At 47.1% G+C, this 14553-nt stretch overlaps 1 protein-coding gene across 1 annotated transcript in view; it reads right to left on the bottom strand.

Moving 5' to 3' along the window:
- Positions 1-388: 388 nt before the first annotated feature.
- Positions 389-14553, bottom strand: part of LOC105471825 (mal, T cell differentiation protein like) — a 32508-nt gene continuing 18343 nt past the window's right edge. Inside the window, exons 2-4 of the mRNA XM_011724568.3 lie at positions 7812-7979; positions 4153-4275; positions 389-2280 (exon numbers count right to left, since the gene is read on the bottom strand). Coding sequence (XP_011722870.2) covers positions 2218-2280; positions 4153-4275; positions 7812-7979 — 354 coding nt within the window. The 3' untranslated portion in view covers positions 389-2217. The remainder of the gene's footprint in view (positions 2281-4152; positions 4276-7811; positions 7980-14553) is intronic.

Raw genomic sequence — 14553 nt, 5'->3', positions numbered from 1 at the left:
CAGGGTGGCAGGAGACGATGGCCAACGTGCAGCAGAGAGCCATGCGGGGGCCAGCTCTCCTCCTACTGAGCCCTCTTCACCTCTCCCAGCCCCTACTGGTGCGCTCCCAGTTTTGCCTAAGCTGTGTGAGTTTGGTTTCTGGAACTTGCACCCAAACTGTCCTTACTGAAGAACAAATGACATTATAAACCCAAAGGCCTGGGGACAAATGTGACCTCCCTTTGCTCTTGCTCTAGAAGCAAGGCTGGGTGGCTGGGGAGCTGCGGTCCCAGCCTAGGAGAACTTAGGTTGTGAAATGCTCCTAGGGGTGCTTTCAGTGAAATTACTGACAGCACCTAGGACCTGATGGCCAGTTCCAGATGCCAACAAGATGAAGTCGACCAACTGCTCCTTTTTACCAAACAAACAACTTTTATTTGCATGTGGCTACTTAGTAAATATTAAACAGTGATCATCCTAGACAGCTGCCAGGTAACAAAAAGAGAGACACATAGAGGCTTTTCAAGGTATCAGGTTGCAAAAAAAAAAAAAGTATCAAAGTGATCAGAAAGTGAGCAGCAAGCAGTAGTGAAGCCAGAATTTTCTTTGCCATGACTCCTGTAGTTCTGTCCCTGCCCCTGCAAACCCCAGGAGGGGAAACAGGTTGATACAAAACTGTAAGGTCTCAAACCAGTTAGGACAAGTCCCTTTCTCGTAATAATTTATTTCATTCCCAATGACAGAAGGCATGTGCAGTTAAAGGGCTGTGCCCCAGTCGTCTGGGTCAGCAGAAGAGTACAGCTTTCTTTGGAAAAATATTTACTTTAAAACCAAGCACCTTGATTTGATATTTCAGTGTGCACAACTTTGCCCATCTAGGTCCTGGTGAGCCCTGGCCCAACCTCGTGGGCACCACCATTCTGCCAGGCCTCAGAGGGCCACCGGGTGCTTAAGAGAATGCGAGGGGGGTGAGTGCAGGTGGAGGAGCACGCTCCCTGGGACACGAGTCCTTCACTCCTCGCTGAGATGATGCGGCAGGCTTTTCTTCCAATGTGGCTGTGGCGGAAGAATGCATGGATGTAATGTTTTTGCCTTCTTCCCTGGGGGTGTTTTCTGAGGAACCAGGCACCGTCTAGTTCTTAAGAGGTGGAGTCCTGGAATCCTGACCCAGGCGCCAGCAGCTGCGCAGTTTCTGAGATGTCAGACTCATGGAGGAGCAGGCTATGCCCTTCCCTCCCCACTCCCCACCCCTCAATACCCAGTTCTAACTATATAATGATTTATTTTCCCCACAAATCTTCCTCAAAATTGGCTTCATGCAGATTTTCCTTGGATCCCAATGCTGGAGAGGAAAGGGGAAGGGAAGTGGGAGGCTGGTGGGCAGGGTGGCTTGATCCTGTCAGCCTCCCGGGGAACTCAGGACCACAGCTCCCTAGCGCAGGCTCAACAAGGCACCAGGAACAAGGTCTGTGCATCTGCATTAGATCTGAAGGCCTTGGCAGCACCTCTTCAATTTTAAGAGAATCAGACGGGGCGTGGTGGCTCAAGCCTGTAATCCCAGCCCTTTGGAGGCCGAGGTGGGTGAATCACGAGGTCAGGAGATTGAGACCATCCTGGCTAATACGGTGAAACCCCGTCTCTACTAAAAATACAATAAAATTAGCTGGGCGTGGTGGCAGGCGCCTCTAGTCCCAGCTACTCGGGAGGCTGAGGCCAGAGGATGGCGTGAACCCGGGAGGTGGGGCTTGCAGTGAGTGGAGATCACACCACTGCACTCCAGCCTGGGTGACAGAGCGAGACTCCGTCTAAAAAAAAAAAAAAGAGAGACAGAATCATCAGAATCAGACTGAGTATTCCCCTGGACCTACTCTACGGAAACCCACAGCTGAGGCAAAATCCCCAAACAGACTTGACATTAGTGGAACTGGGATTCTCCATCAGTGGAGTGAGGGCTTTGATGTGAGTTGTCTAGAAGAGCAAGTTCATGGTCAGATAATTCCAAGAGACAGTTGTTTTCCCAGGAGAAAGAAAAGCGTCGTCCTATTCAGCAGAGTGAATTTAAATGTCCAAACAAAGTGTGGTGTCATTGCTCAGTCTGCAAGGATGCTCTGTTAATCCTGTGGATGTTTTTTGGTGGATCTTCTGTTTATCATCCAGATGGCAAATGTTGGAAGCTGCTTTTGGGGACCAATAATTGGGGCCCAAGGAGCATTTCCCCCTTGGCCTGGCACCTGTGCATCAATGGTAATAGATGCTGAAGGCATGGAGGATGTAGAGCAGCGTGGTGATGAAGGCGAAGAACTGGATGGAGGTGGAGAGCGACTGTTAGAGACAGCAGCGAAAGCTCTTGCCCACCCGCCAGGGACCCTCAGCCCCACTGCCCAGGAGGCCACCCATGACCCTGCCTCCTCATGACGCTGCCTCCTCGCCTCCTGCCTGGCCTGAGGGCAGCAACCCCTGGCCAATGACTCCCTCTCCTGGAAACTCTCCATCATGGCATCCCTGGGGCCATCCTGGTGTCCTGCCCTGACTGCAGTCTCTGTCTCACCTGCACCTGGCTGTGAAGCAGGTTCACCTCCACTCTAGCCCTGGGCCCATATCCCACACTGACCTCCTGCCCGAGGCCCACTCTCCTCTACCCACCTCCAGCAAACCTGTGTTCTGAGCACTCCTACAGCTCCCCTCGCTGGTCCAGAACTCTGCTCTGAGCGGCTGCTTATCAGCTCCTTGTGACTGTTCAGACCTCCTCCCGCATTTCCTGGCTCACACTGAGCCCCTGACATTTCCTCACAAGCCTCACAAGCCCAGTGGGCCCCAGGGTCCTCCTCTCACCCCGCTTCCTGAGCCTGACGCCTGTGACCCGACTCCTCCTGCCTCCCTTGCCAGCCATGTGCAAAGCCACCCCAAAGGCTACTGATTTCCCTGCCTAGCTCATGGGACATGCATTTCTCCCTTGTCTCAGCCACCAGCATCCCTCAGCAGGACTCCTCATGGCCTCACTTGTCCTTTTCTGCCTGCCCTGACCCTTGAATCTGCTGCACCATTCAGGCAGGGCAGGCAGAAGTGGACAAGTGAGGACACTTCTCACTCATGGGGAGAACACGACCGTGTTGCCCCACATTGAAGCTGTGTGATAGCTCTGCTCTTTTCTCAGGGTAGGGCCTGTCACCTTCACCTTTCGGGCCCTTCCAAACATCCCAGCCCCACTCTGCCCCACTGTCCACTCACACGCTCCTCATTCAGTCAGTCAGTCAACAAATATCTTTTAAGCACCTGCTTTCCTTCAAGAACAACTGTGGGTATAACAGTGAAGAAAATATTCAAACATTCCTGCCCTTAGGGAGCTTACATTTGAGAGATAAGAAGCAGACAGCAGCAAGACAGACAAGTAACACATACATGGGTTAGATGGAGGTAAACGCCACCCACTGTGGGGTGCACTGTGACCCTCTGGGGTGGCCACTAGATATTTCAGCTGCCTTCCAGCCTGTCTGCCTCCCTTCCCTCCTCATCAGGGGAGTTTAACTTCCTAAACCTGCAAGTCCAGCAATGGCCCCTGCAGCCCTCCATGGCCCAGCCTGTCCACAGCATGGCACCCTGCTATTCACCCATGGTCAGCTGTCCCAGCCACACCACCCTCCTGGCTGCCCTTGAGCATACAGAGGGACCTTGGCAGGGGTAACTGCCTGCTGGGATCTTAGCAGGGGTAACTGCCTGGTGGCCCCTGCCTCCTTCTGTCCTCTTGACAGGGACTTCCTTGATGCCCCCTCCCCTGAGACCTTGGCATTCCGCTTTCCCCTTCCCTGCTTCTTCTTCTCCCAATAGTTCAGCCATGCCGAGGGATGTGGGCTCCATTCCAAAGACAGTGGGTGCCACTGAAGGATTTTCAGTAGGAGAGAGACACCTGTTCCAATTTGTGTTTTGGAAAAAAAAAAAAATTCTGCAGACAGTGTTGGGGGTCTAAGAGAGAGGAAAGCTGGAGTGGGAACGATAGAAGGTAAAAGAGGACCCCTGAATGTGGGTGCACAGGTTTACAGGGACACACATCCCTCTCCCCTGCTCGCGTGGCTCCTTCACTTGAGGGCTCAGGGTCTATGCAGCACAAGGCAGAGTTAGACCTCCTGCACTAAACATCTTCTAGCCAAGACTGCTATCCGTGGCCAGCCCACTCACCGAGGCTGCCGTGTTAATGTAGTAAATTCTCGGATCCATGCTCTCAGAAACAATCGTGGCATGTGCTTGTAGGACGGCAGCACTCATGTACAGGATGCCAGTGGTCCCGTGGTACAGGCTGTCCTGGAAATGCAGAGCAGAGCCACGCATGGCCATGTCAATCAGGTGAGCATTTTCCTCTCTGACTACATAGCTGTAAAGAATGAGCAAACGAGGCAGGCCAGCTCCCCCAGACTCCTGCTTTTTTTTTTTTTTTTTTTTGCAGTGTGATTTGGTTTGGCTCTGTGTCCCCACCCAAATCTTGTCTCGAATTGTAATCCCCACGTGTTGAGGGAGGGACCTGCTGGGAGATGACTGGATCATGGGAGCAGTTTCCCCATGCTGTTCTCATGATAGTGAGGGAGTTCTCATAAGATCTGATGGTGTAAAAGTGTGACACTTTCCCTCTCCTACTCTCTACTGCTGCCATGTAAGGCATGCCTTGCTTCCTCTTCGCCTTCCACCATGATTGTAAGTTTTGTAAGATCTCCCTAGCCATGCAGAACTGTGAGCCAATTAAACCTCTTTTCCTTACAAATTACCCAGTCTCAGGTAGTTCTTTATAGCAGTGTGAGAATGGACTCATACAGAAAATTGGTACTGGGAGTCAGGCACTGCTATAAAGATACCTGAAAATGTGGAAGCAACTTTGGAACTGGATAATGGACAGAGGTTGCAACAGTTAGGAGTACTCAGAAGAAGACAGGAAGATGTGTGAAAGTTTGGGACTTCCTAGGGACTTGTTGAATGATTTTGACCAAAATGCTGATAGTGATACAGACAATGAAATCCAGGCTGAGGTGGTCTCAGATGGAGATGAGGAACTTATTGGGAACTAGAATAAAAGTCACTCTTGCTATACTTTAGCAAAGAGACTAGTGGCATTTTACCCCGTCCTAGAGATCTGTGGCACTTTGAACTTAAAAGAGATGATTTGGGGTATCTGGCAGAAGAAATTTCTAAGCAGTAAAGCATTCAAGATGTGACCTGACTTTTCCTGAAAATGTACAATCATATGCATTCACAAAGAGATGGTCCAAAACTGGAACTTAAGTTTAAAAAGGAAGCAGGACATAAAAGTTTGGAAAATTTGCAGCCTGACCATGTGGTAGAAAAGAAAAACATATTTTCTGGGGAAAATTTCAAGCTGTCAGCTGCAGAAATTTTCATAAATAATGAGGGGCCCCAAGACAATGGGGAAAATATCTCCAGGGCATTTCAGAGATTTTCACAGCAGCCCCTCCCATCACAGGCTCAGAGACCTAGGAGGGAAAAATGGTTTTGTGGGCCAGGCTCAGGGCCCTGTTGCTCTGTGCAGTCCTGGAACACAACACCCTGCAACCCAGCTGCCCCAGCTCCAGCAGTGGGAGCCAAGTTACAGCTCGGGCCATTGTTTCAGAGGGATAAGCCCAAAGCCTTGGCAGCTTACACATGGTGTTGGGCCTACAGGCATGCAGAAGGCAAGAATTGAGGTTTAGGAATCTCTGCCATGATTTCAGAGGATGTATGGAAATGCATGGATGTCCAGGCAGAATCTGCTGCAGGGGTGGAGCCCTTATGAAGAACCTCTACTAGGGCAGTGCAGAAGGGAAATGTGGGGTCGGAGCCCCTACACAGAGTCCCCACTGCGGCACTGGCTAGTAGAGCTGTGAGAAGAGGGTCATCATCCTTCAGACCCCAGAATGGTAGGTCCACTGACAGTTTGCATCAGGCACCTTGAAAAGCCACAGACACTCAATGCCAGTTTGTGAAAGCAACTGCAGGGGCTATACTGTGAAGAGCCACAGGGATGGAACCGCCCAAGGCCTTGGGTGCCCACTCTTTGCAACAGTGTGACTTGAAAGTGAGACATGAAGTCAAAGGAGATTTTGGAGTGTTGGCATTTAATGGCTGCCCTGCTGGGTTTAGGATTTGCATAGGTCCTGTAGCCCCTTTGTTTTGACCAATTTCTCCCATTTGTAATGGGAGCATTTATGCAATGCTTGTACCCTTATTGTGTCTTGGAAGTAACTAACTTGCTTTTTGATTTTACGGGCTCATAGGCAGACAAGACTTCCCTTGTCTTAGATGAGACTTTGGACTTAGACTTTTGGGTTAATGCTGGAATAAGTTGAAACTTTGGGGGACTTTGGGAAGGCATGATTGTATTTTTAAATGTGAGAAGGACATGCGATTTGGGAGAGGCAGGGGTATAATGATATGGTTTGGCTCTTTGTCCCCACCCAAATCTCATCTCCAATTGTAATCCACATGTATCAAGGGAGGGACCTGGTGGGAGGCAATTGGATCATGGGGGCAGTTTCCCCTGTGCTGTTCTCATGATACTGAATGAGTTCTCGTGGAGTCTGATGGTTTAAAAGTATGGCACCTCTCCCTCCCCTCTCTCTCCTGCTGCCATGCAAGGCATGCCTTGCTTACCCTTCACCTTCCACTATGATTGGAAGTTTCCTGAGACCTCCCTAACCATTAGGAACTATGAGTCAATTAAACCTCTTTTCTTTATAATTTACCCAGTCTCAAGTAGTTGTTTATAGCAATGTGAGAATAGACTAATACACAGTGTTTTAAATGTAATATCTATGTCATAAGCAATGGCAGATTAATAAAGATCAGTATATTTCAGTTACCCAAGTAACAGTTACCCAAGTAAGATCTACAGTAAGAATGAATTGTCTATCTGTGAAATTGTGAAGAAGAAAAAAGAAGTGCATGCATAGCATAATTGGGGTTCAGTACTATCTGAGGATTCAGGCTTCCCTTAGGGGTCTTGGGACTTGTCCTCCAGAGATAGGGGGACCACTGTATACTGTCTTAGGTATGCTGAGGAATTGTTTACTTTGTATACATGTGATAATGTGAGAAAGTTGGCGGGTTTTCTGGGAAACATACTGAAGTGTGTTGAATAGAATGGCATGATGTTTGGGGTTTGCTTTAAAATTCCTTAGTGGGGAAAAAGGCTAGATGAAACAAATGTGGTAAGGTCTTGATAATGCTGCAATATGGGTTATGGCTACATGAGGGCCTATAACACAATATTCTGCACTTTTAAATATGTCTTCAATTGTTCGGTATGAAACACTTTTAAATGGTTTTTTGAGATTATGCGATAACATAAAAATTAGTGACGTAATATTAAATGAAAGCATCTACATCCAAAATTATTTGTAGAGTATAATTTATATAAATATGTGTGTATATATATGTGTGTGTGTGTGTGTGTGTATACTTTGCATATAATTCATGTGGGATATGGAAGAAATAACCTGTCACAGGGATTGTGATAGAGCCTTGAGATGGGACTGATTTTTTCCTACTAGCATTTTCTTCAGCGTTGCTCCAAGGATTTTACCAGGAAGAAAATTTAAGGGAAACACATCAGAATATGCTTGATCACAGGGCATTGTGTGTTCTCCTAACAGGGAAGGCAGTGAAGGGGAATACAAGGAATGATTTACTCTTGCAGAGAAATGTCTTCATTTTGGCCTGGTAGTAACATACTAAGATAAAATGTCTTGGCTCCATAGAAGCCTAGCCCAAGATACCTCCCTGCCCAGAAAGGCCAATTGTCCTCACCCAACCCAGGACGTCCACCCAGGAGGAGCCATGCTGCTGGTTCTTACCAGAACTCTCCAGGATTCAAATATTTTGTAAAATCCAAACAAGTAAGACAACAGGAACATCAAGGAGATGAGAAACGAGGTGATTGAGACATACATCACCCATCCTTGCAGCAATGGGAATACTACGTGGGTGGCGGCTACCAGGGTCCAGACCAGGAACCCAAATATCTGGAAGATAAAAGCATAAAAGAAGGGGCTTCATTAGCTAGTATGGAGCATGTTTCTCTTTGCAGGGCATCTCTTTTCTGTGTCTAGCTACAAGTTCAGGTGAAATTAGGAGGGAACCAAGAGGGAAATGGGGAAGGAAGCCTGGCCCCTCTGAGTCACGGTAAAGTCAGGTCTGATTGTTAGAAAATTCAAGGGGTTAATGCAGAGGTCACAAACAGAGGGACTCAGCCAAGTCTGGCCTGTGAATGTGTCTTTTGGCTCAAGCAGTACTGGCATACACACTTTTAAACAATTCTGAATAAGTTCCCAATGTTTAAAACAGGATATTTCACATGGAAAATCCAGATTTGGGACATTTCTTTAGAAATCTGTGGTTCTGGCCACAGGGTACCCATTTCTCAGGCCAGAGTAGGCTGAAATGAGTTGTGACTGTCTCTTTAAAAGGACCTGGAGTCCTCAGTGGACCACATCCCCTCACCCAATTAACCTCACACCATGCTGTGGGACATTCTCTGTTGCTCACTGACACTGTGGAATTACTAATGAGATAGAGCTTATTTTTGTGTATTTGTTAGCTACTAATATTTCTTCCTCTGTAAAGTTTTTTATTTTTTTAATCAGTTAAATATTTTAAAATAGATTTTTCTTTTTCTTATTGATTCATAGGAATTCTTGCTAATGGTGTGGATTTCATGGACTGTCATAAACATTGCAAATATATTCTGCTAGCATTCACATACTTTATGGTTTCCTTTGATTAACTAAGCCCGTAATTTTAAGGCAGTTGAATATGTCAGTCTTTTCCTTTATTGACTATGTTTTTATCAAGTTTAAGAAATTCTTCTCTATTTTGAGTCATGAAGATATTCTTGCATCCAAGATTTTCCTCCTGAGATAATTTTCCTTCTTCCTGGAGTGCACCCTTTAGTAATCTCTTTAGTGAAGGTCAGTGGGTAGTAGTCAGTTTGATTTATTAGAAAACGTCCTTAAATTTCCCCTGACAATTATTTTCTCTCCGCACTTCCGAGATGTAGTTCCGCCATGTTGTATATTTCCCGTATGCTTCTGTTGTGTTTTGGCTTCCACGGTTGCTGCTGAAAGGTCAGCTGTCAGTTGAACTCTTGCTTTGTAGGAATCTGTCTTCCTTATTTGGCTGTATTTAGTCTTCACTCTGTCTTTGGCATTCTGCAGTTTGTGAAACAGTGATACCATGTGTCGAGATATGGATATCTTTTTATTACTCCTGCTTAGTGTTCATTCTACATTTAATATCTGAAAATTCCATTCACTTGGCCTTAACAGCTTGATTCTGCAGTTTGTGGCTTCCATTAACTTCTATTCTTGTTCACTTGTTTCCTCTTATGTTTAGTGAATTTTGACTGGGAGCTCATGTCTGTGGAGGTAGCTCAGTTCTGAAAGATGTATCAGAAACTTTCTAGACCAAACAACTTCACTCACTTTTTTTTCTTGAGGGAGTCTCTCTCTGTCACTCAGGCTGGAGTGCAGAGGTGCAATCATGGCTCACTGCAGCCTCCAACTCCTGAGATCAAGTGATCCTCCTACCTCAGCCTCCTAAGTAGCTAGGACTACAGGTACATACTACCACACTTGGCCAATTTTTATTTTATTTTTTGTAGAGACAGGGGCTTGCTTTGTTGCCCAGGCTGGTCATCCCTGGCCTCAAGCAATCCTCTTGCTTTGGCCTCCCAAAGTGCTGAGATTACAGGCATGAGCCACTGTGCCCTGTCTTCAAGCCCTTGTCTATAGCTCAGCCAAAAGATATACAACTTGAGTTCTGCTTTCCAAACTATATCCCTAGCTTTCTGGGACCAGCAATTCTTATATTACAACTGGCCAATACATAGACATAGATATGTCACCCTTTACTTTCTGAGGCTTCCCCTTGCTGTTGTCAGCTGTTGTCTTTGAATTTATGGAGCATTCTTGGGCTCTCAAGGAGAAAAGGGGAAAAGGAGATGAGAAGCTAGAATAGAATAGGAAGTTGACCACAAGGCAGAGACTCCTCAGCAAGGAATACAATCACAGCTTTACAGGCTGGAAAACAGCTCCAGCAGCCTGGTGCCTCTTAAAGCACCAGTTCTGGGAGCAAATTCCCCCTTAACAGTCAAAATCCAAGTGAATTTTGGAAATCTTAGGCTGGTCTGAGACTGCCGGAGAATGAGTCAAGGCCTGCTTGTCCTAGGGAGGGGGCGGGAGGGATGGGAGCCGCTGTCCTCTGGCTCCCCCTCAACTGTGCTGTTGCGTGTCAATCCCAGTGACAAGGGCTGCTGATGCTTCAGAAAGGTACCAGGGCTCAGCTTTAAGGCACTTGCCAAGAAGCTATGAGAAGTGCATTAAAATGCTGGCACATGAACAATGCTGGTTATTAGTGATTCACCAGGTACTTAACAGTTTTTTAAATGCATTCACTCAGACTGCCTCATTTAGTCCACACAGCAATTCTAACTCCCTTGGAAAGACCAGAGAACTACCGTTTGATACCTTCCGCTGCTTACTGCCAGCTCGTCTGTGCCAGGCATGGGGACAGCAAGGGAACCTCAGCCACGTCTTGCCAGTCAGTGCCTGCAGACGGGTCCTGGTCCCCCTCTTGCCATCAGCAGCTTCCTTGGCCAGACACAGTCATGCATGTTACTTACATTCTCATGTTTAATCTTTGCCACAGTCCATGAGGTAATACTGTACCAGAGGGGACTGGGGCCTGAGGTCACACAGGCAGTGCGTGGTGGGACTAGGACATGGTGTAGGACACTTGTGGTTCTTGCCCCAAAAACCAGATTTCAAGGCCAAAGGCAGGGCCAGGTGGAGGCTCCTAGAATGTGCCAGAGGGTGGCCTGCTAGAGCCTCAGCCAAGTTCTGCCTGGGGCATTAAGGGCCTTGATGGGGATATCATACCTGCAGTCTCAGGGAGCCCATCAGCGGCCTCCTCTCTCTGGGTTCCAGCTACGGCTTAGGGATCCCTGTCCTGCCTTTCACAACAGGCCAGGGGCCTCTGAGCATTTGGGAATCTACTCAAATGTCACGGGAACCTTCCTGCAATGGCTTCAGTGTTGCAGAATCAATGTTCTGCAGAAGAAAGTCACTCACTTTCTTATTTCCACACCCCTCTACCTCCTGAACAGTAGGAGGGGCCAGAGCCAAGGGCTACAGGTGGATTTAAACCCGGTGGAGTTCGTGATCTCATTTCTGTCTCAAGTAGTGTAGCTTGGATTCCTTATAGTTGTGAAAACTTTGAGTGTTTGTTTTTACTTCTTCTTAAAGCTCACATTTGGCTTTCCAAATTTCCTGGTGGCCTAAACTGCTTTCCCATTTTAATGCTTATTTTTGTATTTCCTCAGAGCAGGAGATATTTTTTTTTCAATGGTTGGGGCTGGCCCTCAACGTGGAGAAATATTTGATTACAGCGAGCCATTTAGAGCAAGTAGATTTCAAGCACAACTTTGGCAGATCCTTTTCTTATAAGCAAACACACACAGTCATATATAAATTTTCCAAAAGGCTGAACGGAAACTTGAAAGGACGTCTTAAGGAAAGATGGAGCTTAACAATAGGTTTTTAAAACCTGTTCTTCTCTAGAACATGAAGAGCTCCTTCATTTTTCAGAAAGTTTGTTAAGAACTAGAATATGAGAACTGGGGTAACAACACCTAGACTGGAGTCCAGGAAGAAAGGGCTGACGCCAGGTTTGGAGAGGGAGGTTGAGCCTGGATGTTACCACACCAGATAGTGAGAAAACTTCCAGAGCCTCCTCAGGTCCGGCCAAAAAGAATCAGAAGGCTCCTGCTGGTCAAACTTGGGTCCCTCCTGGGACCGCTTGGGCTTCTTACAGCTACAATGGATTGGAATGCATCAACTAAGGTAAAAATCCATGAATTCAAAATGATACTTAAAATAAAAACTTCTTTGGTCACTTTTGGAGGATGCTTATTATTTTGAAAACTGCTTTAAAAGAAAAAGAAGCTGGCAAAAAATGTGTTGTGGGGGCAAAGAGCTTCTCAAATACACACATACCGGAACACTATACTCCAGGAGGCACTCTTAAGTCCTACTACTCCTAGAACCCTCTGGGGACTTCCAGAAAGCCCCAGGGTCTGGGTCCTGCCCCAGAGAGTCTGCTTGAACAGGCAAGGGAGGCTGCGTTGTTGAGAGTTCCCCAGGCGGGGTGGCCAGGGCTGAGAAAGCCTGAGGCCAGCTCTCTGCTTCTACTCTCACCTCCAGTCCATGCACCGTGCAGTACCTTTCCTCCTGGGTTTGAGTCCCAGCTCTGCCTGGTGGGCAGGCCATTTAGCTTATCTGTGCCTCTGTGTCCCTGTCCATCAAATAGAGGAGGTGGGGGGTCTCACTGGCCCCTCTATCATCCGGCCCTTGTGATGGTTTGGTGGGTCTGTCTGGCACATGGTGAATGTCGGCTGTAGTAGCCATAACCATTTGGAATGGCACAGAGGGCAGGAAGGGACGTCGTTCCATGAGAAAGATACAGAGGAGGGAATGTCCAAGAGAGGCCTCTCTAAAGGATGGGAAATTCACTTTTGGAAAGGAGGGATGAGAGATCAGCTGGGTGGGTGAGATAACATTTAGAGGGCACAGACCCTTCTTATGAGTTGATTATAGCTTTGGTCACCAAGAAAAATGTACCTACACACACACACACACACACACACACAATTTTTGCCTACAAATCTGGGAACTCATAGACCCCCAATGTCCGCCTGCAACTTCCCAGTTGAAGTCCATTGCCACCTCCAGGTTAAATAACTTTGCCATCAACGACTCTATTATTTTGGCAATATTGATCAAAACATTAAATGCACATACTGTTCAACTCAATAATTTCACTTGATGGAATTTGTCCTACAAATGATGCACATGAGCAAAACGACAAAGATAAAAGTTGTTTATTGCAGCCTGTTGATTACAGGAAAGCTAGGAAATGACCCCTTTATTCAGAGGGAACCAGTTAAATCAATTATGTCTACAAAGTGAAACACTCAGCAATCTTCAAAAAAATAAAAAATAAAAGAGAAAATTCTATATCCCAAAATGGAACAAGCTCCAAGAATTTGTAAAGGCACAGACCAGTGTACCCAGTGTGCTATGATTTGTGCAGAAAAAGAAGAAAATGCGTGCATGAGTGTGTGAGTGTCTGTGTATATGTGCATTTGTTGCGGGTGAACAGAATATTCCCAGAATGAGACCCAATCGGCCAGTCAGTGCCTTGGTCTCGGGGGAGCAGAACCTCTTGGCTTGGAGACAGTTTTGAATGTAGGACCATGTTCACATTTAAAATAACCCAAAACAAAAAATAAGTAAATTTAAAAAGAAAAGAAAGCTGCGTGGGCACTGGAGGCTCACTGGAGAATTCTGACTGGGAAGAGATAAGGAGGACGGCCTTTGGGGAGAGTGGATCTGCTCACCCACACAGAGCATCTGGAAGCCCCTCATGGGCAGGAGAGGGGCTGCTGCAGGGGCCGGGATCACACACAGAGGCTCTGAGACAGAGGCTGCCTGAGTAATGACGCCCTGGGAATGGTGAAGGATATGTCAAAAAGATGCATGGTCTCAGGTCTGTGTGGCCAGGGCTCTGGGCTGTGGCTGGGAGGTGCGGGTTTGGGGTGGGGCAGACAAGGAGCTGAGAAGCAGGGAGGAGTGCCAGGGTTGGGTACCTGGTGGCAGGTTTTTCTGCATAGCTGGGCATTGCGTCAGCATGGCAGGTTTCATGTACTGCCAACCCCAAATTCCTTTGCTTACTGCGTCTCTTCTTTTTTTTTTTTTTTTTTTTGCTGGGTCATGATGAAAAATGTTTATTTTAGTGCAGATTGCTATCAAAAGTTTTACAGCTTTTTGCAGGAACAGGTTGTGTTAGTCCAGCTTTCGTGACAGCTTTGCCTTTCCTTTTCTTCCCTGGTACTCAGGTGACCACAGGCTTCATAAAGTCTCAAAAACTTCAGGCTGAGAGGAGGAGGCCCCAGTCAAGATGGGTGCGGCTCATGTCATCAGCAGAGAAGTGAGCCGGGATCTCCTGATCCCACCACGGGCCAGGCAGGCATGGGCTCTGTAAAGGACACACGCGGGCGTTGCCCACAGTGGGAACCTGGATACCCCGAAGGCTCCCTCTGCCACTATGATGTTTCAGGATGAAGGAAACGATTATCCCTCGCATTCAGGTGTGCAGAGTGCATGCTGTTTAAGTCCAGGCTCTCTTGTTACTATATACCTCTCTCTCTTTTTAAAAATTGTGGTTAAATACATATAACAAAATCAACCATCTTAACCATTTTTCAGTGTACAGTTCAGTGGCATTCATGCTCATTCACACTGTCGTGCAAGCATCACCACCATCCATTGCCAGAGTGCTTTCTATCTTGCAGATCTGAAACTCTGCACCTGTTAAATAACAACTCCCAATTCTTCCCTCCCCACAGTCCCTGGCAACCACCATTCTGCTTTCTGTCCACTCTGGGTACCTGATGTGAATGGAATCATGCCGTGTTTGTCCTTTTGTGACTGCGTTTCCTCACGTAGCATAATGTCCTCAAAGTTCATCTATGTTGTAGCA

Source organism: Macaca nemestrina, chromosome 13, assembly GCF_043159975.1.
Source record: "Macaca nemestrina isolate mMacNem1 chromosome 13, mMacNem.hap1, whole genome shotgun sequence".
NCBI classification, from domain to species: domain Eukaryota; kingdom Metazoa; phylum Chordata; class Mammalia; order Primates; family Cercopithecidae; genus Macaca; species Macaca nemestrina.
Note: the sequence above shows the minus strand (reverse complement) of the source record. Positions and strands in the feature narration are given on the sequence as shown.